We start from the raw sequence: 25,978 nt of genomic DNA, 5'->3' as shown, positions 1-25,978 counted from the left end.
TTCTTTACTTTTTCCCTGTGTCATTACTTTCCTCTTAGTTCCCTTCTCGTCCTTTTCCGGTCGCTCGTTCCTGCCTTTTCCCTGTAGTAGTACCCTCTTCCCTGTCTCACTGTTGAACTAGCAAGCACGGAATTTTCTAATTTACAAGGGTGCATAGACGATGCGGGTCGTCGACACGGCAACATCTTCGATGTCACTTGTAGAACGTATTGTCGGCGAGAAAAATGTCAGATATTGGCAGTCGCGCACTTAGGATATTCTTCCGTCGATACGGCCCTATCCCGAAAATGTAAATCTAATCGCTCCCTCTCTCCTTATCCTTCTAGCCTTCTTCTTTTTTTTATCTCTCCCCTCAGTAACAAATTTTACCTCTCAGGAATCTTGTTCTATGACCTGTAATCAAAATTATATTTTTTTTTCTTTTCAAATACAGAGTAGTCTTAATGGCTGTTATATTTATTGAAAAATCTTTTCGATGTTATATTTTATCTAGTATTGCTAAATACACAGAAATGTTTCTTACATTTGCTTATAATATACATAAAATTTTTATATCGGTAGCGTTGACATTTGAATTAAGAGATTAACTGTTTAGAATTTTTGATGTTTATATTAAGAAAAGAAGTATGATCGAAAAAAAGTATGATCGAATCTCGCAAAATGTTGTCTCTCAGCTTCTTAACAATCGTGCCCAAAAGTCACTCGACGATAAGTCCGTCACTGCTCTTCTCCCTCCTTTCTCCCTCCCTCCCACTCTCCTTATACCATCACCCTCGTTCGTACGATACAGCCTTTCCCCTCCTCTTCCGTTCCCATTGCACACACCAATTTTCCAATTGATAAGGGTGCATAGTTGATACAGAGTGGAGCAACCCTATCCATCTACGTCTCGCTTTATCTTCCTCGCTCATCTCTCTCCTCCCCCCTCTCTCTCTCTCTCTCTCTCTCTCTCTCTCTCTCTCTTTCTCTTTCTCTTTCCTTCCCTTCCCTTCCTCTTTCTACATTTTCTTTCGATCCTCATCTTGGCCTCTCTTCCGCTCTCACCTTGTCAAGTTCAGCGCACGGCTCTATCATTTGAAATATTGACAAACGAGTCGCGTCCTTCATCGCACGAAGACGCACGCGGTGCGGAATCGTGAATATCGCAACGCACAGTTTCGTAAGTATCGTCTCATAAGACGCTTTCCCGCGCCGACATCGATACATCGAGAACACAAAGCGGAGCTCCTCGCACCCCTCTTTCATCCACCTTCCATTCCCCATACGCGACCTCGCGGCCGAACCTGAATTTCCTAAAGAAAATCCCATCATGCGTAGGTCTGCCGATCTTTTCTGTAACACGTATACGGACTGGAACACGAGTATATTCGAGACGTCTTGTAGCCTACCGCTACTTTTAAGTTGTAGCGGGTGACGCCGTATGCCTCTGTGTGCGTGACAAACGACGGAACACGGAAGAGAGAAGGGAACGAGACTGGAACACACACCTGCGTTTTCCCCTCTGCCCTTTATTTCTTTTTACCGGGGATAATTCTGTAGACGTGTACTGTCTGTCGTCCGTTGTCTTCGATTTAATCGTCGAACGTCAGTAAACGAAATCGAAGAGCCTACGTCATTACTTCGTCATTGTAACGGACGAGCACCTCGGAGGAGCTAGAAGCTTTCTCAGAGGGAGAGAGAGAGAGAGAGAGAGAGAGAAAGAGAAGAAACTCGCGAGTACACCGAGCGTCCGTCAACCAGTTGGAAAACTCGGTTATCGATCCGGGATCTCCGGTAAACACACGAGGTAGCGAGCGAAGGGAGAACTCGTTCCTATCGAGCGCGGACCGTGCGCTCGTTGCGTAAAATTAACAGTCATGTTCCGAAACTCACTTTCCCATCTGGGATTTCGGTAGAAAGAAGAGAGAGAGAGAGAGAGAGAGAGAGAGAGAGAGAGAGGAGGAGGAAAGTGAGCAGGGAAAACGGGAAAGGGAAAGATATCATGAGAAAGGATTTCGGAAGATATAGAGTAAGCGTCAAGTAGAAGAGATGTCTTCTTTTTTCAGGTAGAAGTAGCTTTACTTTAAAGCTCGATATTACATTTCTACAGGAACGAATATCCAGGAAGAGAAAAAAAATAATCTTTTTTATCGAATTTGATGAACTCTCTCTCTCTCTCTCTCTCTCTCTCTCTCTCTCTCTCTCACACACACACACACACACTCTCTCTCTCTCTCTCTCTCTCTCTCTCTGCTCGGTACGCGGTGTTCAAAGGCGAGTCGTGACAAAGAGAGAAAGAGAGAGAGGCGAGAGAATGAAAAGCAGACGGAGAGAAAGTAAAGGAGAAAGAGCATCTCGTGTTTTGTCGCCCGACGTGACGTATTCGCGACGGACAGCAGCTGCGTCGCGCGATGCCCGAGCCACAAGCGCGGCTTGTGTTGATTTTGGCTTAACCGGAGTTATCAGCGTGCGCTCGATGTGCTCCGGCCATGATACCGTCTGGCCTGATGCTTTCGTCTACGACGAGAGAACGGCGCTGCGCAGATGGTGGACGCGTGCGATCGCGATATATAGGCGATATATACGCGTATACAGACGGATGTTACGGTATCTATATCTAACGTCCGCGATATAATTTCGAGTAGGAGATTCTACGACGATAAGAGCGCGGACAAAATTCCCGACGGAATTCGTCCGCGGAGCGGAAAAGTGAACGCAGCGAGAGAAAGAGTCGCTCGCTCGACATTGTTCTCTGGGCGAGAGCCGCTTAACGATCACGGCGCGCCTCTACGCGAATTCACGCATCTCTTTTAAGTACTCCGAAAACAAAAAATGCTTGAACGACAGTGGAAAATTATACGAACAAATGCATAAAAATTATATGTATACGTTCCGTTAAATTTATTATTAAACGTAGATCCATTGCGAATCGTACAAATTTTACACCTGTTGTTCACGTAATTTCACATACCCTTTTACCCGAGTAGAAAGAGAACGCAACTTTTTGTTAACTCCCGATTTTCCCCGTGGCAAGCGAATCACCACATCCTGAGTTGGTGGAATTAAAAAGGCGCATGCGTTAAGCTGGATCAAGACCGAGCAAACGAGCGCGAACAAACACGAATAAACAATAAACTTGCTTCAACGAACATAGTCGGTGCTACGAGTACGAACAAAACAGAATATATATCAAATACGTTTTATCTCCATTCGATATATAATATTAAAGAGAAAGAGATTATTATATTTGTAAATATTTCGCATTTCATCTTTGGTTTTGAATTAATAAATTTGGATATGTTCGATGATTCGGATAAGCTCCAAAATATTTCTAACTCAAATTATTTATTATATCTAGGTTATTAACAATCTGTAATCGTGTTTACAGCTTAGACTTTGAACTTTATGAACGTCTTACTCAACTCGAAAGTCGTACTCGAGAGCGTCCGTTCTCTCTTCGGGATTCGCTTTTCCTTCCCATCTGCCTCTCCGTGCAGCCATGGCTTATGGGAAAGAAACACGATTGACCTTCTCTGAGGTAGGATATTAATCTGAGAAGGCAAAAGATCAAGGAGCTGAGATCAGCATGAGATTTTAGGGAAGTTCAGCTCACGCGAAGTGATTTTATACTTCTGCGTATGCGACGCGCGTACGAAAATTCACGCGGCAGAAATCACATTGGGGGAAAAACGCGGACTAATCTTCTCCGAGATGAGATATTTCTTAATCTGTGGAGGCGAAAGATCAAGGCAGATGGGAAGGAAAAGCGAATCTGAAATCAATTTTAGCGATTTTAGAGAAGTTTTAACTGTCGCGCGGGGTGATTTTATACTTCCGCGTATGCGCGAGGCGCGTACGAAAATTCTCGCGGCAGAGATCACATTGGCGCGTCGCGGCCACAAGAATCTAATCTCGCAAAACGATAACGCGATTTCAAATAGACGCTTCTCGGTATCTTCACGGTATCCTTCGCGCGTACAGGCGCGTCGTGGAGTGTGTTTACTCGACTTCCTCAGGGCTGTGTCAGCGGAGCGCGTGAACCCCCGTGTGGGTGCGGCCTTTGGGAAGAAGGAGCTCACCAATGCGGCGTTCTCTTCCAGAGTAGGTCCTACCTTCCCTTTTTTCCCTTTCTTATTCTTCTCTCTTTCACATTCGACGGTCCCTTCGGTCGTCGCGCTCACGGTTTCAGCACCAGCACTCCCCCCCGTAAGCTCGCCCCTATCTTCCTTCCTCTCTGTTACCCTCGTGGAGATATTAAACCCCGTGGCGTCCCAGGGCTGTACGTTTGTAGGATTGGAACTCGCAGGAGATTATTCGAATGTAATCTTGATACGACATATAGCTATAATATCGACAAGTTTATCCGACAAAAATTTCACGTTAAAAAATCTTATATTATTTCTTAGTTTATCACAACGCGTTGACAACGACTATTAATTTTTAAATCCTTTACGTGTGATGCGAATGATACTGCAATAATATAATAACTTTATTATGTTCATATATTAAATTTACAACCTACTAAAATTCGACATAATTTTTGCAAGAAGAGATTACTGCATTCGTTAATATGTAAAATTAATATCATTGATTTAACTACAATCAACAGCCATCAATGCTTCGATCCTGAATGTGATATATAAAACATGCATTTACTCGCGTGTTGCAACGTGATGTTTCACGTGGCAAGACAAGGCGATTGATTTTTTAATACTTTCTTTAAAATTTTGTATGTAGTATTCGTTCCACGATTATTTTATGTTCCACGGAATATTTCATGACTAAAACTTTTGGAATTGCGAAATTTTTTTTACATCCTCCAAAACGATAATTCAAAACGACGATATGTTAGACAATTTAAAAAATGATAAGGATTTCTGAAATTTTAACATTCGTATTCAAAATGTATAATAATTAGTATTTGAAAATATATTTTACTTTTAAATTGTCTAGCAAACCAGAATTTCTGTTTTTGATATCGAGAAAATGTTGATATCGAATATTAAATAATTCTATAATTGGATATCAGTTTAATTCTTTCCGCAATGAAAATCGATTTTGAACTTTTCTTATCTACTTTGATCTTTTTCCTAAATCGGTTTTTTTGCAAATATAGCGATTTTTTAAACAAAACAAAAGACTTATCAAAACGACAGCGCTCGATGTAAAAAATAATAAACTCCAAGCTGAGAATGTGATTGGAAAGTAAAGTGGCGTTAATTAAGAGTTCGCTAATAATAATAATTTGCATTCCGTATTAATTAATTTACGATTAACTGTTGCGAGATGCGTGCGATTTATGGAGCTCTGTATTCAGCGTCGTTGCACACTTGACAATAGAATGGCTGTGCGGCGTGTTATTTGTGTCAGTGATAGAAAATATATAGATACATCGGATGGAGATATATTTCGGTAATATAACTTGGATAAGAAAGTTTTTAGCGTCTGTTCCAATTGTTGCACCGTTGCGACCGCCACAATTCGACTGGGACGTAATATCGTTTTGCGCATACATGGTATTCTACTTTCTAACGATCACGAAGCTCAGTTCCCACGAGTATCAACGAGTATCGTTAATTTTATTTATCAAAGTCGTTAATCGTCTCGCCCGAATCTCGCTCCTATAAGTGACAATGTACTTTACTTAATGATACGTCGTTTCGACAAAAGTAATAAAAGTAAGAGACGCGATACGCACGTCGCATTACGTAATATTTGTAATAATGGGAAGTTCATTAAATATTGCAATCTCTTTTGAAGTTCTTTGTGATAAAACACGTTTTTACGTGATTATGCCGAATAATAGTTGCACAATCAACTCTTTTTGTCGTCATATTCGAAACATTTCGCAAAAACAGGGATTCAAAATTTTTTGGCGTATCATCGCGCGTTTTCGAATTTTTGCATCGTTGAATAAATGTTTATTAAATATTTTGTCCAAAAAGATTGAATTCTCCTTGAATCCATTGAAGATTTTTATATAAAATTAATTTTATTTAGCACGACTAAGTACCGTTCTAGACTTTTACATGTTATCTTATTTATATTTATTGGTTTTTATATTCTAGAGAGTCCATTATTGTTTTATTTGAAGATTTTTACTTGAGGTCGCAGGTTTCAGTATCTAATTATGGAGTAAAGCTATTTATATAACTTATCTAAATTCAGATATATGAAAAAAAATGAGTCCATAAATTCCTGAGGAGTTAAAAACTATTCAGATTATTCAAATTATACAAAATTTGATAGAAAATTGATTATACAATATGTAAAATTTTATTGAAATTATATTTCCATATATTTTTCTATGTACATAACACATAAATAGAAAAAATAAATATAATATGTTCTACAAATATTTAGAAACAAATAAAAGAAAATATTTTTCGATTTTGATAAACGAACATTATATGTTTGATAAACACAATAATATAATACGTTGATATGATAACTTCTTTTGATTATAACGATAACGTTATGACCATTAATATTTTTTCAGAATCAAGAAAAAATAGATGATTCTTCGAAAATATAAATCATTTAGATAATTTGGATATTCGGAAAATTAATCGGATAATATATATAATTTTGATAATTTAGATAATTAAGAAATGATTTAGATAATTAAGAATTGATTATTCGTATAAATTCGGATCTATAATATTATGTCTTAAAAAGAGTTATAAAATTATAACAAAAATATACTAACATACATGTTATTTATAATAAACAACAAATACAAAAATTACATGATTTGTATGAATTGTATAAATATTCTTGTTATGAATTATTCAACTCTTTTATATTTGTTTATATAATCTCATGCACTTCTCTCGCAATACAGACGAGAACTCTCGCGAGTTTTGAACGTGGTACTTGACGCACAGCGTCCGCACCTGCGATACGCGTCCCCCTGCCCCTTACCCTCTTTCCCAACCCTACGTCTCTCACCACGGGAATGATAGTTCCCCCACATTGCGGCCGGCAACCCCTCCATTCCGCCGCGCCGCGTTTCCGAGTCCTGCTCAGTCGGAGTTAGATTCAGTACGTGGTGCGCCGCCGTCGGGTGAGGTGTTGTGTCGGTGTGTGCGAAGAGTGAAAACGATAGAAAAAGAGATAGAGCGAGAGAGACTTCATAGTGTTCGTTGTCTCGCTCTCAAAGTCGCGAGCGAACGTGACGTGCGGCGCGCTTTAAAGCGAGGAAGAGAAGGAGAGAAGAGAGTGCGGTAAAAAAAAAAAAAGAGCGAGCGAGCAAGCGAGCGAGCGTGCGTGCGTACGTGCGTGCGTGCGTGCGTGCATGCGTCCGTCCGTCTGTCCGCGCGCACGCGAGTGTTTCCTCCTCCGTAACGTTTTCGGTCGGTGTGTCATACTACGTCGCGCGTGTCCGCCGCCTGGTATTACAGTATCTCTCGATACATCGCCGTGTTGGCTTCTGGCTCTCGCGCTTCTACGGCCGCTCTCGTACGTCACACACGTACACACACGGATACGCGGGCGGTCGCACGCGAGAGAGAGCGCGCGCGCGCGCGCGCGCGTGTGTGTGTGTGTGTGTGTGTGTGTGTGTGTGTGGTGGTGCGCGGATACTACACGCGCGTACACGTACACAGGAAATACACGACGTGGAGGCATGACAGCGACGCGGGAGTGTTACCCCATACGGTAGGAACCAACTCTATACACATTGTGCTCCTCTTCTCCGTGATAGCGATTGCGGTCGTCGCGACGACGACGACGACGACGACAACGACGACGGACGACGACGACGGACAACGACGAGGACGAGGACAACCGAGAGCTGGGCGGTGACTAAAGACTCTCTACACGGCGGCTCTACACGACCTCGGTTATCAAGTGCGTAAAAGTGTAACTCGGCTCGCCACGACCCACGACGGCCGCGACTTGGCCACAATTATTTTGTCCGAATCGATACGCCTCTCCCCCCCCCCCCCTCCGGTAGCGGTGAGCACTTTCGTATGCCACACGGAACGCACACGGGAACGGAAACGACGATCCTTCGTGCGATTCCATCGCGTATATATGTTTTCTTCTTTTCTTTCTCTTTTCTTTTCGTTCTTTCTCTCTCGTCGAGGGGGACCACGTTACCGGAATCGAAAAATTCGCATCTCTTCCTCTCCTACTCTCCCTCACTTATCTATACCCCGCATCTTCTCTTTTATCGCACATTCGCTTTTTTATCCCTTCCCGAGTATCTTTTCTTCCGGGGGAGATTTTCGTTTGACCTTTCGATCATTCTGTCATCGCGAACGCCTTGGCGCTTCCGTCACCGTCGTCATCGTCGTCATCGTCGTCATCGTCATCACAATCATCATAATCACAGTTATCGCTATCGTCGTCGTCGTGACGATATTATTGTCGATCGACAATAGTACACACGAGTGCCAAGGAATCTTTTTTTTTTCCTGTCGACGACGTAGCTCCGCGATTGTTTTGCTCGCCCCGCCGTGCTCCGCTGCCGTTCGGACGAGACACCCGTGTTTTGCTTAAAACGCGGAATGGATGCGTAGCCAAAGCGACGGCTTCTCGTACACTATGAACGAGCGAATGATTCCGCGCATCTTCGCACGTTACAACGTCGAGCCTCGGCGCCCGTAATCCCCTCCCTTCTCATCCCTTTGCGCCTCTCCCCCGCGAGACGTAAACAGGGAGTGAAAATCGGAATGATTTCGAATTCCGACGCACAAACAGTCTCTCTCTCTCTCTCTCTCTCTCTCTCTCTCTCTCTCTCTCTCTCTCTCTCTCTTTCTCTCTCTGTTTACTCTCGCCGGAGAGTACGACGGGGGATACGACGAGGATACGTGAAGAAATGCCGTTCACCGATCGTATCCGCGGCGATCGAGTTAATCGCGATTAATGCGTGATTTCTAATATCTCGGTGTCTCGGGCAGCCCCTCCGTGCGTGCTCGTTGAACTCCCCTTTTTCTTCCTTGTTAAGATTAATCGTGAGTCAGGCGCGTTAGCCACTCGATTGATCTCATCGGGATTATACAGGGCGTCCTGGAATTGTCCGAAGATAACGCGACGTTGAACGGACAATGTTGAAACGAACGTTAATTCAGCGAAGAAACTCGAGAAGCCATTCCAGTTTGTTAATTTCGGAAGAATTTCGAGAGTCCAACTTTCATTTCCTGTAATTTCTTTTCGGTTTAGTGATTTCTTAATAAATCACTAAACGATGATCATGTTTGAAGAGGTCTATTTATAAGAATGATTTCGTCATTTGTGCCTTTGTGCGAAGACTGATGAATGACCTTAAATAATTATTTGTTATTTTTAAAAACCGATCTTACACCGTTTCACAATGAATAACCTTTTCCACTATTTCTAGCTCCCCATTGGAGATTTTAATCTATGACGTAAGATATACAATTAAAATTTACCGCTGAATCTCTATTTACTTAAAAAAGGACATTATTTTTCTAGACAACGATCATATTTCCGATGTTACAAATAATCGTATTGCTTTTGAAATTCTAACAAAACGGATTCGCACGTTTTGATTAGCCTAAGAAAAGATCTTGGAGCAAAGGATGCGTTTCTGCACGCATAACACGATCCGCTATCTCGGACGTGTCATATTTCCTTCTTTTTTCCCTCCTCGGCGTGCCTCTCTTCGTTCAATCGACATTGCAAAACAGTATTACATCGTCCGTTTGCTGGAATGAAATATTTACTTGTCTTGCGACTCGACGAATGTCACCGGCTCTTCAAAGCAGCATCTTTCGTATTTTTTCTCGCGCTTTAAATCCGAAGCTTCCTCGATCAAATTCGCGGGACAAATTCCTTCGTCATTCGGCACTGCCGCTCTTACATCTTGCATGGAAACGTTAATAAAAATGGTATTTTTTTCTGTTTTAACAATCACACACACACACACACACACACACACACACACACACACACACACACACACACACACACACACACACACACACACACACACACGTTGTTTTGCAGTTTCGGGTGTCGCGAAAAAAAAATACGATATTTCGCACGCGGGAAAATATATTGTGATACTTTTTGGTAATATTTATACGATTCATGAAAGAGTAAACACGATGATTGGCAATGAGCGCGATGAATAAATACGAAGGTCAATGTAATACAACGTCCACCTATTTTTAATTAATCACACGGAGATATATATATATATATATATATATATATATATATATATATATATATATATATATACATTCGACGAGCAAGCGCGCCCGTTTAAAATAAAATCACCGAAAAGCGATTATTGAAAATTCTTGTTTCATGATATATATTAGATTGATATATATATATATATATATATATATATATATATATATATATATATATATATATTAGATTCGCCCTGGAATCGAGGTGGACGCGGGGTCCGATCGGCGGTACGTTGCTTCACCTTGTTTATCCCGCGATTATTTAGTCGCTGATTTGATCGGAAAGGTTTTCCAGACGCGCAAACAAAATGTGTGAAATGTGTTCGACATGTTTCTGACCTAAGTAAAGCGTAAAAGGGGAACGAAGATCGTCTTCGTGGCTCGACATTGAACGCGCATATGTATGTATATTCAACCACGCGCCGCGCGCTTGTCGTTCTTGGACGCTTTAATGTTCCTCGTTTATGCACGATAAATAAATAGAATAAGTGACTCGGTTATATGATCGACTCGCTCCGACCGTCGATCGCGCAAACATTCGTCGTTCGCATTTATGTTATCACGTACAGTGTACGTGATAATGCAAATGCCGCGCGAACGGAATGTCCGCGTCTCACGCTGCGGATTTAGAAAAAAGGAAAGAAAAAAGAGATACGATCGCGAAATAAATGCAAAATTATTGACTCCTGAGACATACGGGCCGCCTCCGTAAACATATTAGTTAAGGTCAGCCGACGTCGTTTAACTCCGATTCTCCGTCTCCTTTCAATTCCGAATGCCAATTGGCACGTGTGATAAAACGTTCGTGCAAAAATACGGAAAAGGATTCGGATGTCTATCATATTAATTTTGGCATGGCGTTCGCTGTTCTCATATTGATTCTTTTTTTTTTTAAATTTTCTGTCGCTTAGCGACGAATAATTCTTGTAGTCAAAATCATGCATTGCGAGACCAAAATTATGATTATGTCAACATTCGAATACGTGTGCGCTATGCATTTTACGAAATAATTCTCGTTCTCTGTCTCTTCCTTCTCTCTCATTTCCTCCTTTTTTGCTTGGCGTTAATAAAAAGTTCATTTGCAATAACTTTGATCACAATTTTTTATATTTACATTTTTTTTTACGATTTTTTTTACAATCTTTTTATCATCTTTTTACAATTTTTTTTACAATTACTGTTAATTAATAGTGTACATATAACTTTTATGATAAAAATATAAAGATAATTGAAATTATGAACTCGTTAGCGTTTCGCAATTTCTAACTTCTATTCTATGATGATCATCTTATGACCAGTCCTACCAATGTCTTCTAATTTTAATCTCAATTTAATTTATTTTTTATTTTTTTCTAATTCTTAATTAAATTAAAAAAGAATAGAAAGTAAGTTAAACTCAGATTAAAGTTACTTTACTTTAGTAGGAATAAACATTAATCAGATGCAATACACAGAATCGCGTAATATATACAAAGTACATTATTGTTCTTATATATGATATCTCTGCTCTCTCTTCATGCATCTTCTGATTTTCCTCTTCTTCTCTTTTGTCAGGACGGCATGGTTTATATATGACGAGTCCTTCCGACCTCCTTCCGAAGAAATACAACACTATCACGATAAACTATGTTTCTTCTTCTTCTTCTCTTTCTGAACGCAACAGCACATCGCTATCTATCTCGAAGTCTACGACTGTTTTTTTTTTTTTATTCCGTTATACTTCTCTCACCGTGTCCTTGCATCGAAGAAAACACATCTGATATTCTTTGTGTTCCGAATGAAAAAGATAATTTTTTTGTGATATCTTGAAGGTTACGTTACCCATAAACTTTTCAATAGTAGTTTGCAAGATAAAACGATAGTGTTAAGGACAACTTTGCCGATGTATCTTAATCCGCGTGCCATATATGCGTTGATTCAGTCGGAGAGGAAGAACAGTTTTCGAAATTTTAGCTCTCGAACGAAGAGACAACTTTCCTTGCGCATTCGTACGAACCGCGATATCGATGTTATCTTTCCGCTGTGCATTAATATTCGGAACAAAAGATGAAGTTCGAATTAAAACGTCACGTTACGTCGATTATTATTGTCCGCCGATATATCGGAGAGAAGACGCGCTCTGGGCTCCTTATTTTGAATAAAGAATAAATTTATTCCGACCTCTCTAAGACCCAAGATATTGCATATTTACAAGCGCGAGCGGCTAAGCATTTCATTACGGGTGCGAGGAAACGTCGATACGTCGCCTTTTGGTAAACAGCTCGAGGAGAGAGAAATAACTTGTCTCACGCACACGAAACGCCCGGTCATCAACGGATTTAACTTCGATGATGGTTTCACATAAATCTTGAAGTCCCGTCGATAGGTGTCGGTTGCCTTCCCCCTAAAGGTCGTACGTTTAATGACAAATTAAATGACGACGGGGACAAAGTGAGGAGGATTGCTAAACGTTATGCACAAGAAACTTGGGCCAGCCGGGGTCCCGGGGAGGGGGGGGGGGGGAGTTGCTACCATCCCGGAACGCGCAAGCTGCTCGGGGAATATTGTTCGCCAGACATATGTCCGTGAAGGTCTTATAGCGGCGAGAGAGAGCAGGTGGTGACCGGGGAAGAAGACAGGTATCTCTCGGGGGTTTTTCAGGAAGCCTTCCACCGCCGAGCCCCAGGTACCGATCGGTATTTTCTATAATAGCTATAGCCATCGCTGGCTATACGTCAGATAAATTTCGGACGTACGAATCTTTACAGCGGATCCAGGTTGCGATCTTTCTGTGACTCACCCTCCTCTCCCTTTAGAATTATTCCCGAGGAACCCTACGCCCTCTCTGTCGCGGATAACCCCGGGATAGGGGGTTATTTTCCCTCCTGGGAAAAAGGGAGGAAAAATAAACGCACATTTTCGTCGCCGTTGAGATCATCGAGAAAAAGTGATTTTTCTCGTGTTTTCGATTTCTATATGACGTTGTCATTGCTTGACTTATCTCTAGCAGCGTGACGTGTCAATAATGACACATTAACGACGAGAGTCATGAATCAGTTTGCGACGATAAGAGAAAGCATGCCGTTTCCTCTTTAGGAGAGAGAAAGAGAGACATACGTGATCTTGAGCAGAACTTGAGTTTTCAAGAATTTATCGCTACTTATTGTTATTTGCTTGCAAATAAAATTACATTAAAACAAAATAAATTCTAGAAGAGTAATTATTTATGCAAGTAGTTACGCATTTAAAAGTTTTATATAATTATATATATATATATATATATATATATATATATATATATATATATATATAGATATTCATTTTCATATTTACGAAGCCTCATTTTTATGTGTTGCATTCTTTGTTTCCAAGTAACGATCTTTTAAACAGAATTACGAATATCTAAAACTAGTATCAGATTGAGCAAAAAAAATATGATTCCAATCTGTTCCCGGTATATGGAACCCGGCCATATACGAGACGTAAAACGCACATTTAAACTTATTTCCCTCGTATCGTATTGGTTTTTTTACGATTACGTTTCCTCTCGTCGGATCGAGAATTCGTATTTGAAGTTTATTTTCTCTTTGTTGTCTTCAATATATTGATACGCGATCGCGTCAATCCGGCAATCGAGAAAGCGTACTTCGCGCGCGGTTGTTCGCGGCCGCGCGGATGAGCAACGCGCAATTTATCAGCTTGCAATAATCTCGCAACAATCACGGAATACGCGTCGCAATTGTTGGGCACTTTCGCTCTCACGAGCGCATCGCCGATCGGCCGCGGAAGCCGTCCGCACTTAACGTTGCGGCAAAACCGGGAAAACTCTTGGCCGCGATTCTGGCCACGTTGTAAAAAATCGTGAAAGTCGAAATCAGCTTGTTTACGAATACCGAATGCTTCGTATCAATGCGATTTCGTATCCATGTCACAATTTTCGCGCAGCGGAGGTCTTATTATTTATCCTTATTTCTGTTACATGTGTGCATGAGAGAGAGAGAGAGAGAGAGAGAGAGAGAGAGAGAGAGAGAGAGAGAGAGAGAGAGAGAGAATATCTAGATAAATTTGATATAATATTTAGGTAGTAGAAGATAAATATATAAAAAAATTGTAAAAATCTTATGTTTGATATAGAATTTAATAATATAAAAGAATTAAAAGAAAGTTTTTTTAATGTCACTGTGATTTTTAAACGGAATATTATATTTTTAAGAAAATGGCAATGAAAAAGGAGAAATCTTGAAACAATCTAGATTTTTGTTCTAATCTTTTTCAAAATTTCTTTTGTAATATATTTCATATATAAATACATGCACGCGCGCAAGTAATATCTTTTTTGTATGACGGCTTATTGTACATATAACATATTGTAAATTATTATTAACATATAAAATTAATAATAATTTAATGATAATAACATTATATAAATTATTAATTATATATATTATGTTTTTACGAATAATATGTATGTATACATATATATATATTTTTTTTTCTATTTTCTGAATAGAATTTTTTTTTTTCAAGATTTAATTGCGATTTCGTGTTTCGCACTTGAAATACATTTCTATGGTGTTTTATTCAAATCTTGCGTAGGCATGCGATGTTCTCCAGGTGAAAAGGCGTTCTCTTGGTTGACTAAACTTTTCGTGGAAATGCCTCTCTGGAACGGACGTGAACAATCGCTGTTCCTCACTACGTAGGGCATGCCGTAAGGCATGAAAAGAAATTAATCATTACTCTCTCCATCTCTCTCTTTCTCGGAAATCAATTATAATATTAATTTTTCTGTAAGTCGCTATTGCAGATGTACAGCTATGGTGATTGCTCGAAATTTCATGAAATATTTGAGATAAAACGAACGACACACCAAGAAAAGTGCGTTTTGTTTCATTGAGTTTTTTCATTTTTTTTCTCCCAAGGTTAGAAGAATTTTGGATTTTGGAGAAACGTTTTCGATTGCGCGGTTCAACTATCACGTAGTTTCTGTGCGATTAAATACGATATTGATAGCGTGGCATTGCGTGCGTTTCTGCCACTTTCTCGATATTTCAATCGAATGATTCGAAAGGTCATCGAGTGATATCTCACGAGAATTGTTAATTTCTTTGTTTTTGCGATTTCTCTCTTTTTCACTTTTTTTTTAATAGTGATTGAACGAAAAAAATTGAAGAAAAAAATGAAAATAAGAGCATTCATGATTTGTCGATATTTTTATAAGTTCTATAGATTTTATAAAGTATTAAATATTAATTACGCAATTTATTATCTATGTTAAAGAAAGCACGAGTTTGATTCGGAGATAAAGCTGCAATAAAATTTAATGAGCTATTGAGAAACGTCAATAATTTAAATGTGAATATCCACATAGAATTTACATATTTGGTAATACATATGTAAAATATCGATATACTAATTCCTTTTTAATGTTAGACATTATAATATTCTTACTGAGGTCACCAAGAAATTCCACGCTCATAATTTCATTGCTGGGCATAATCGCATAATCAATTCTTCCGAAATCGTGATATCAGACTTATTATGCTGCACGAGAGAAACGAGTTAAAGATGTGTACATATATGTTCGTGATTTGCCCTTCAGTCCTCCGAGATTCGTTTCAACTTCGAAAAGCTAGTTATTTGTGTCTGCCCAAAGGAGTTTTCTCCCAGAGGAGGCTATCCTAATCGTGTGTTCGAAAGAACAGTCATTTTCTTTGATGTCCATCTAGTACGTATGTAGATCTAGTTGCACGGTTACGCAATCACATCGAACAGAAAACAAGTATGTAAAGTCGCAAAGCCTTTCCCGGATACTCCCTCATTTCGAATGTAATGCGTATTCTCGAAAACTTTCCCTTCGAAATTGAATTTTTCGAGTTGAAATTTGAGGAGGAAACTCTCGCGATGGAATTATATTTATAATTAATCTATTATATTTCTCGCTTTTGGAAGGCATAAGCTTCTCATCGAAGAAGAGTCTCTGTTTTATAACTGATCAAAACCGCAGATTAAAATAGCACAGAAAAAAATTAGTCTTAAATCAAAAGTATACACAAACAAGAATATTATAATCTTCATATGAAAGAAGATTTTCAATTTTGAATTGAGCTGAAAAGTAATATTAATCGATACAAATTCAATCAAATCAAGAAAAATTTTAAATTAAAATTTTTAAAAATATTATATAATCTCGTTTATATATGAGAATATTTGTTTCAATTTGATACTAATTTTTTTTTTTTTTTTTTTTCTCTGTAAGAGTCATCTTTCCGACCGACGACTGCTCAAAGTTACGATTTTGACACGGTGGACGTGGATCGCGCGTCAGTTAAATTCGACGAAGGAATTCCAGGGTTTTCACGAAGCCATCGGGAGCTACGCGCGAATTTCTTCTTAGCGGCCATGACGGAGAGGCCGCAACCTTTTCGAGCGGAGACGCCGATGTGCGAGTTGGCGTGGTTCGCTCGAGTAATTGCGCGATTGCCTCGGCGCAAGACCCGACGTTCGATAAATCGAAGCGGCTCCTCGGGACTACTTGCACCGCCGGACTGGCTCGCGTTTAGCTTTTACGCAGGAACCCGGTTCTTTTCAACCGGGTATCGGCCGCTCGCAACGTCCCGTTCGGCCGCGCGCAATTCCGCGCGATCCCCGCCTCTCCCCCGCCCCGTCAATATCTTACCGTTTATTAATGTAAAATGTACGGTCACGTGACCTGGGCGGTACATATACTTGTACGCGCGTGTACCGATTCACTGGGTTACTTAACCGATCCGAGAGAGATTCTTGCAAAGACTGGACGTCTTTTTATTTGAAATTTAATATTGGTCTGCCTAATAGAGTCTCTATCTAATTTGCGGATGATATCTTCCTTAATTTCTTTAAAAATGTCTTGGAAGACATGCTAGTAGGATAAATCTTTTCGAGATTTATTACACCATTGTCTCGGCTATTTATTAAAAAATCCATTATCCAATTTGTAATTCGTATATTTCCTCTTCTTGTTTTCCGTTATTTTTTTCTTTTTTTTTTAGTCATATCGATGTTTTTCTACATCTTCTTTTTTAAATTCCATTTATTATTTCTGACATAAAAATTGAATGTATTAAATAATTTATTAAAAATTATTTTATATGTTTTATGCTTTATCTAATTCTTTGCCTATTTATAATTTTCTTTTGTTGAATGGACGAAAAATAATTATTTTATAAACAAATATTTAATTATAAACAAATATTAAATATGGACAAATTGTGGATAATAAAATGCGAGATTAATTTTGTAAAAATTCACATTTGGAGATGCTAAATTTACAGACCTCTCTCTATTTGTTTATAGTTTTAAAATTTAACTAGAACTCTTAGAGCTAGATATTTTTAGCCATTGATGCTATTGAATCGTTACATCGTTCTTAATAAAGCCTCTTATTTGTAATTGTTAATGTCTTGGAAGATGCTAGTAGGATAAATCTTTTCGAGATTTATTACACCATTGTCTCGGCTATTTATTCAAAAATCCAATGAAGGGATAATCGAAATACATGGTAAATTAAGTGTGACCTCGCTAGAAAGATAATAAAATAATTAATGCACGCACGCGTAATAGAAAAAAAAAATCTACTTGGCATAACGTGCGACGGATCGTGATTATAAGTTTCGCAATGCGGTAAATAACGGTAATAACTTTCGCATCAAGCGGATATTCTTATGGATTTACGTAATAATATGCGTGTGGCAGACTCTAATAGAATTTAAATAGTTTCATTCTTTGTTAATAATTAATGTATAATTAATGCCTACGAAGAATTAAATCAAGGATCATACCATATGACAGAAATAGGAAGAGAAGAAGAGATAAACAAATGATTTTTTTTTTATATATTATTACATCAGATAAAAAACTTCTATAAATATATTATTGATAAGACATAATTAGTTTATTTAAGAAGAAACCACGTTCGCACAAAAAAGAAAATCATTCTGCATACAATTGATTTTCAACAGCTGATGATCTTTATTTGCAATTACATTGCGTCTTTCTTTACTGTCTATCATCTTTTTTTTTTTTGTTTTGTCAAATTAATGTAAGCATTTGATGCGAGTTTATAATTGCGCTGTTTGTGTGTGATATAACGGTCGAGAATATCGAAGATAACACTTGCGAAATTTAGAACAAGTGTTATCTTCAGCGTTCTGTGTGTCAGCGAACCGGCGCAGTCCTCTTTTTTGCAATATATATTTTATACGGCACAAGATGGTCACAATTTCACACAAGATGGTAATAATTTCTGAAAACTCGTTATCCGCAGAGAAGAAGATGCATCCGCTAGAGGACCACGTCCTCGTCGAACGTATCTTGAATATTTTAATGTCCACATCCTCCCGTCCCGCTTTCTGAATTTACCGATTCAGGATCGCGTATACATGTATATATGTATACGTTTTTGACTGCAATAAGCGCAATATTATTTTTTATGCAGCATTTGCTGATTTTCTCTTGCGAAAATATCGATAAGTCAATTTATAATGATGACGTAAAATGGTCATGACATATATGAGCGATACGTACGAAATGTGAATAAAACTAATGCGCTACCCGAGTTTAATCTTTCATCTAATCTTTCATCTAATTCTACGAAATATAAGAGAGTATCGAGGATTTTTTTATTAATAATGAACATAATCAAAATTTTTATATGATTATAGATTTAAGATTTTTTTCTTGAATATAATATATGCAACTCTAAAGTTGAAGGAGTTTCTTGCGGTGGAATATTATTTGTATTTATTTTTGTAAATAACAAATGACTTACATGGCTCTGCAAGTATCGATCAAAATCTAGCAAATTCAATAGATCTTTCATTAAATTAGAGAAAATATAATTTTGCTTTTTAAAAATATATTTATAGTACGGGACAGATATGATTTGCTAAATGAATAGCAATATACAAGATATGTATATATTTCTGTAATTAAAGACGAGGGAAGTTCAACACATTCGATGGAAAACAAAAAAATTAATGCGATGAGGAAAACGTGAAATCAGTAGTCAGATCACTATCTTTCGGAGAGCAAGATGGGTCTTTCTCTTTCTGTCTCTCTTCCGTGCTTCTCTCCCTTTCTCCGTCGCTCTCTCTTTCTCTCTCTCACACCATCGTTCTGTTCTCTCTCTCTCTCTCTCTCTCTCTCTCTCTCTCTTTCTCTCTCTTTCTCTTTCTCTCTTTCTCTCTGTCCCTCCATTCTCCATTTCCCTTCCTCTCGAGCTCTCTGAGGTGCCAGCCAGTTTCGTGATACGAAGCGGTTTGGATCGATAGAGAGTGAGCTCCTTCAAGCCCTCTCGGCCTGGCGATTCCTGGAGGATTCGGAGGAAGCCGAAATGCTCTTAAAGAAGGCCCCTCCCCGGCAACCGGGCCTCGATTTCCGGCCCGAGGACCGACGACCTTTGTTCTTGCATCGAGGGTTCGAAGGCTCGAGTGGACGATGAAAGTCTGAGATTAACTCGACTCGCGTCGAGTCAAGTCGAATCAAATCGAGGCAAGGCAAGGCAAGGCAAGGCAAGGCAAGGCAAGGCGAGGCGAGACGAAGCGAGGCGAGGCGAGGCGAGGCGAGGCAAGGCAAGGCAATGCAAGGCAAAGCAAGGCAAGGCAAGGCAACGGCCAGCTGTGTGTCGGAAAATCGAAAACGCAGCTGCTCGAGAACGCCCGCCGCCGCCGCCGCTGCTGCCGCTATTTCGAAGGAGTCGATGGATTTCAAGCCGATAGAATGTTACACATTCGCTACACTCGAATCGGTGCCGAAATAGTTGTCGAAGCAGTGCCATGGGCGTGCGTGCGATGAAATATGAGAACAATATATGAATAATAAAGAGTAAAAGATGAAAAATCATACGGCGCCGATTGAAGCATAATTTTCGATTTTTATCTCTTTCATTAGGAAAAAAAATTTCAAGATTTTTCCACTCGTGCAATCTGTATTTACATATCGTTGAAATATGACAGCTCAAGACGATTTTTGCTTAGATAGACATTTTACTATGCTACTAAAGTTTATCTTTAAATAAAATAAAATTTGATTCTTATGCATGCACTATGACCTTATACTCGTCGATATTTTCTTTCCGTTGAATACTCTCGTCGCTCTTATTTCGACGTATTTTGTATTTTCGAAGTGCAGTCGATCCGTTTTCTGTTTTGAAATGTTTCCTCGATGATACTTTCCAAGATTTGACACGCTCCGACGTTTTATATTCGACTTAAAGCGGAGAGCTAAATCTCCAGACGGTCTTGGAAGTCTCAGTTTCATCAAGTTGAACCTATCACATAAGAAGCACACAGCTTTCGGCAAAATTCGTGCAGCGGTTCGTTAGAAATGATAATCCGAAATGTACACGCGCGTTAACTCGTAGCCGATTCCTCCTTTGACTTCGCCTCGCCTCGGCATTTTTGCTTTCGTCCCTTTTCGTCGTCGTCGTCGTCGTCGTCGTCGTCGTCGTCGTCGTCGTCGTCGTCGTCGTCGTCGTCGTCGTCGTCGTCGTCGTCGTCGTCGTCGTCGTCGTCGTCGTCGTCGTCGCCGTCGCCGTCGTCGTCGTCGCCGCTACCGCGAGGCGAACGGTTTAAAGGTAAACGGGTTTCTCTCCGCTCGCGCAGACACACCGTACCACATCACCAGGAGGCTGGACCCCGCTCCCGGCTCTCTCTGGTCCCGCTGTATATACATACACGCGGCGTGCGCCCGGCACGAATCGCCACGCATATCGAGGCAACGGTGTCTACCTCGGCTGACTGGCCGCTCGGTTGCCCGGGTTGCTCGCGATGTCCGCTCGATGCATATCCCACGCGTCGCTTCAAAATTTCATGAAGAAATCCCATAAAGAGAATCGGAGGCAACGGCGCGAGCGACATAGACGATACAGCGAGAAAGAGAGAGGCGTGAAAGGGGAGGGGGGGGAGGGGAAGTAGCGTTCTTAACTTCAATCGCGAAACCTGTTGTTATTATTGGCCGCGAGATAGTGGACATTTTTATTGAGCCTTCTACCTTTTTTTATATTTTTAGCTTTTTCGAGACGAGATTGTTTCGATTAAAAATATCCGTTCGCATGCACCGCGGACTGCGGATTTAAGAAGCCTGTACATAGGCGAAACCGCTCGCCGATGAACGCGTCGACGTAATGTACTGTATAACGTGAAAAAACGTCGTAGATGGACGAAGAGGATGGCCTTTATACCGCGCTTTATATATGTATTGCGAGACATAGATCGATAATTCGTTCTTCTCTTTGTGAGGTCTGATGATCCGACTTCCTATTCACTACTATAATCCTCGTCTTAATAATTCTGTTGTCAAATAACGAACGTTCGTACGAGCGCGAGTGTTTCCGTTTTTTCTACTCTCTTCCGGTTCTCTTCGAAGCTGGTGGCAGGTTTTTGCGACGAGGCGATGTCGTGAATATTTACCACACGGGTATTCGAGAGGAACCGATTTCGCGTGTGAGGACGGAGGAGACCGCGATTCCGCTTTTGAGCACCTCAAAACGCGCGAGAGCGTGCTTTCGGGAACGAACGTGCCTTCTTCTTTCCATCACCAGTTTACATTACAGTCGTCGGATCTTGAGAACAATATCTCGGAATATCATTTTCATTTCTGATTTCATTCCTCGGCGATCCGAGAGACTTATTTTCACCTCGCTGCGCGTCCCTCATATATATATATATATATATATATATATATAAAATTTCTGAACATCTTTCGCAATATTCTACTTAATGCACGGCAGAATCGCATCGCATAATTCTATCCTACGTTCCGCGTTTACCTTGTGCCTTCATCGAGAAATAGTTCTTCGAACACGACGATCAATAGTCGCGACGCAGCGCGAAGAGAGACGATATTAAAGGTACAACGATAAAAGAAACGAAGGAATTCGTTAATTCATACGCACACACATCGTATTATTGTCAAAAGTCTAGATACACCTTTCGAAAGTTACAAAGAACAAATAAATTTAAAAGAACAGGATAATAAATGACATATACTCAGTAGGCAGCCTAATAATTTTATTAAATAAATTTTAATAAATTTGACATGGTCATATGATTTTATTACAGTATAATATACTTTGTGTTTTTTTTCAAAAATCCAAAAACACGAACCACAATACGAAAAAAATATTATATTTTATATTTGTTCGCTTTTTTTCGCTTCGATTCGAAATAAATTTTTTGTGTCGCTTTATACTTTTAGTATATTTTCTAGAATTCTCGGAAGAAAAACGCACTAACAAATAAAATAATATTATTTTCATGTCAGGGACACTCATTCGAGTCTCCTGAAGTAGTGATTCGTTGTATCATAAAATTTTATGTAGTTACTTTTTTGTTCAATATGATAGTGAAGAAGAGGTGTGAGTTACGAGTGTAAAAACTCGCAGTACTTTCGCGGTACTTTCGAAAGTTTATTTGTTCTATTATTCTTAATTTAACCGGAAGAGATAGGGAGGAGACACGGGATGTGTTCATTTTTGACAAGTACATGTATGAATATACTTCGCCATTGTGTTTCGTGACCTCTCATTCGCATATCGTATTTTGTTCAAAGGCATTTACCGCGGGGACGGGCCTCGCCTCTTTAAAGACCAAAGTTCCCCGTCTCTCTTTCTCTCTTCGTCGGTCGACTTGCTTTATCACGTTGTCAACGTCAAGCGAGCTAACACGAAGGAGGCCCGCCTAAAAATACACGAACTTACGGTTATCGTCGAGCTCCGCAGACATTTTTCCCTCGAACACGAGCTCTCGGGGCCCCGCACGAAAGGAGGGGGAGGAGGGGAAGGAGCTTGGGTCCCAAGCAACGGGGCCTGGATATTCCGGTTCACTTAATCGTTTTCTCGGACCTGCGCCGGGAATCACGGGGCGGCCTGGCGATGCCGAGGTGGTTCTTCGGGGCCTAAAAAGGCCCACAAAAAGCGTCGGCGAGTCGAGAAAGGATTCCGAGAGAGAGCCTCGCCGATGCCGAAGAACGCAAACAGAACGCCGCGCATAACTCTGTTCAAATTGTCCGTAAGGGATGGCTATTGTTCTCGCCGAATTAAGTGCGTCGAGACACGCTGTTCTACTATCGTTACGTCGAATTTAAAAGTCAATTTTTACTCGAGACGCGCAAGAGTAATGATTCTCGGCTTGTAAACGATAAAAAAAAATAAATTTCTTCTCGGTATGCCTGAATTATAGATGAGGTTATCCGAGTTTCAATGAACAATAAAAATATTTTTAGAAACTATCTCTCTCTAATAAACTTCAGGTCTTTTGCCTTGATTTTTTTTTTTTAATACAATTATGTGATTTCTCTTAGGCAATACGATTTTTTTTCAGTATTTTGAATACAGTATTATTAGAAAATTAATAGTTCGAAATATTTTATATCTTATTTTGAAATATCTCGTTACGAAAAAGATGAGATATCTCATAAAATATTTCCTTTTCGATTGCCTTGCCTTAATATATTTTTGTGTTAAATAATAAGGCGAATTAATTATGAAGAAATGTATATGTAGTTGCTTTAAAAAAAAGTATATAATTGCATATAATATGCAATAATATATGTAATATAATATTACATAATTTTTGTACGACATAAAAATTGAATATGGTGCATTAGAAAGTCATTCGTTATATTCCATTATCATTATAGCACGTATTATCAATCGCGAGTCGACATGCAGCGTGGAAATCGCATCGCGATCGAATCGCGACGTAAATACCGTAAATGAATGCTAAATGAATGCTCGCGGTATACGAAATATGAAAGTCCAATGCGCTGGGAAATCATATCATTTCTTGTAACACATACACAGAAGCAGACCATTCTGTGCAGATGGTAATTTTCATATTATTACCTGAAATAATCTTGCAGGCTAAGTTTCAACGATCATTTAATAATTCATCGAAGCTAATGACTCGAAACTCAGTCATTCACTCCGAAGTACAGTGAACGAATTGTTAAATCGATTGTTAATCATCTCGTCATGTCTTAACTTCACGTCGCGTGTCGTGTCTACATGCTCGTAGTAAATCTATTCATTTTGATTTACTTAAATATTTTTGCTGTTGGCGGTTTTTCTTACAGAAATAATTGAAAATGTTATCATTAAGAAATAATTTAAATATTAAAAATTATCATTTAAGAGATAATTTAAATATTATAGAACTAAATAAAAATGAAATATCAAAACTAAAAAAAAATTGAGAAATTAAAAATTCTTTAAATGCGTTTTCGGTGCCTTTTATATATTTTTTTTATAAATTTAAATTAAATGATAATTATTAAGATAATAAAAGAATAATATGTAGGCAAGATAATACATTACCATATATTTAATGACATATAAAAAGATTAAGAAATAAAAATTAGATTTATCGATTAAATATCGTGAATTACAGAGGAAAGTGAAATTATATCAAATTTATCTTTATTATCGCTGCGAGCAAAAATACATGTATTGATATTGATTCGTATAAAATTTGTTCATTGATATTGCTTTTGCATTATTTGATTATTTGGGATATTTTTCGATCGAATATCATTCAAGAAAGTGCGATTTTTGCAATCTCCATCCAAACGTTACGTTACGTTACATTATTATTACGGTATATTTCTGTGCAATTTATAGAAAAAAAGAGTAAAAGCTTGTTGCAATATCTCGATCTGTGTCCTGTAATAGAATGTTGCCATACGGAGTACGTATGTACATATGCATGGTACACTATAATAAGATATCACAAAACAAGAATAGATGAAATAGGTCGTTTTGCAGTTATATCGGCGATTCGCGTTACTACTTATTCAAAACTTGAACCGACACGCTGATTTTCTAACGATGGAATCGAGATGAATTACAGATGTACAAAATGAAGTGACTCGAATTAAATGACTTTTCAGGTAAGAGGTGAACGGTATGTGTACGTATTATCAGCATGTGGGGAGTGTGTCAGTATCAATTGTAGACTTTTTAAACCGTCGAACTTTAATAATGTTCCATTATCCATGCTCTTCAAGTACATCGCATTCGCGGAAATTACGGCAATCAATTATGCACAATTCGAATCGAACGTATTTCCAGTCAAGGGACTCGCTTATTTCCCCGTCTTTCCCTCCTATCCCCATACGAAGCCGCCGCCCTTTTCACTCGCAGCGCATTTTACGATAATCGCTGAAATGCATCCCCATTTTCGTTTTTCTTGTTGTCTACTTCCCTCTCGCTGCACGAAGCTGCCTCTCTCTCTCTCTCTCTCTCTCTCTCTCTCTCGCTTGCGTAGATTATAGTTAGCATCTACATCGCCCAAGTAGCAATAAACGTCGCTCGCACCTTTACGGATGGCGAAAACTTTCCTTCCATTTGTTTTCCCCTATGCTCCGACCTATCGGCGCGACAGCATGCATTATTTCTAAGTGTCTCTCCCTTGTTGCATTAACGACTGATTGTACTACCCCCGATTCATTATGTAAACATCGCGATCGATGAGGGAGGATAGCGTTTGTTTCGCGTATGTGTACCAGCACATTTTCCTTTTCTCGCCGCCTGGAGCTAGTAAATGTCTAAATGTGCGCCTCGCGTGCCGTCGCGAGCTGTCGAAAGGGAGCGCTTATTCGGATGTTCGTCAATACCCCAGAATTGCTAATATTTCTCCGTACTTGTCGATACCCCGCCGTTTTGCGAAGGAAAAGAGAGGCATGAAGTCACATCGAGGTGTGCGAGGGACTTTAATACGAAGGCAACCCTTCCTCCCCTCCCCCTATTATTGCAAGAACCGTTTGATACTTTATGATTATCGCAATAATTTATGGCGACGAGATCGGCGCCT

At 39.4% G+C, this 25,978-nt stretch overlaps 1 protein-coding gene and 1 long non-coding RNA gene across 3 annotated transcripts in view; both read left to right on the top strand.

Moving 5' to 3' along the window:
* The first annotated feature begins 6,843 nt into the window (after positions 1–6,843).
* The window catches only part of mura (ring finger protein murashka), a 39,035-nt gene continuing 19,900 nt past the window's right edge, over positions 6,844–25,978 (top strand). Inside the window, exons 1-2 of one of the 2 annotated variants that reach the window (XM_089082537.1) lie at positions 6,844–7,205; positions 7,587–7,638. In XM_089082537.1, coding sequence (XP_088938663.1) covers positions 7,607–7,638 — 32 coding nt within the window. In that variant the 5' untranslated portion in view covers positions 6,844–7,205; positions 7,587–7,606. Of the gene's footprint in view, positions 7,639–25,978 lie in introns of both variants that reach the window. The other variant, XM_011645585.2, reaches the window with a different exon arrangement.
* Positions 7,848–24,906, top strand: LOC148935151 (uncharacterized). The gene is made up of 2 exons (XR_016140668.1): positions 7,848–9,836; positions 16,387–24,906. It is a non-coding gene; the product is annotated as an uncharacterized LOC148935151 (long non-coding RNA).

The sequence above is a fragment of the Pogonomyrmex barbatus genome, unplaced genomic scaffold (assembly GCF_055798465.1).
Source record: "Pogonomyrmex barbatus isolate J1 unplaced genomic scaffold, ASM5579846v1 scaffold6, whole genome shotgun sequence".
NCBI lineage: Eukaryota > Metazoa > Arthropoda > Insecta > Hymenoptera > Formicidae > Pogonomyrmex > Pogonomyrmex barbatus.
This window is presented reverse-complemented; position numbering and strand designations above follow the sequence as displayed.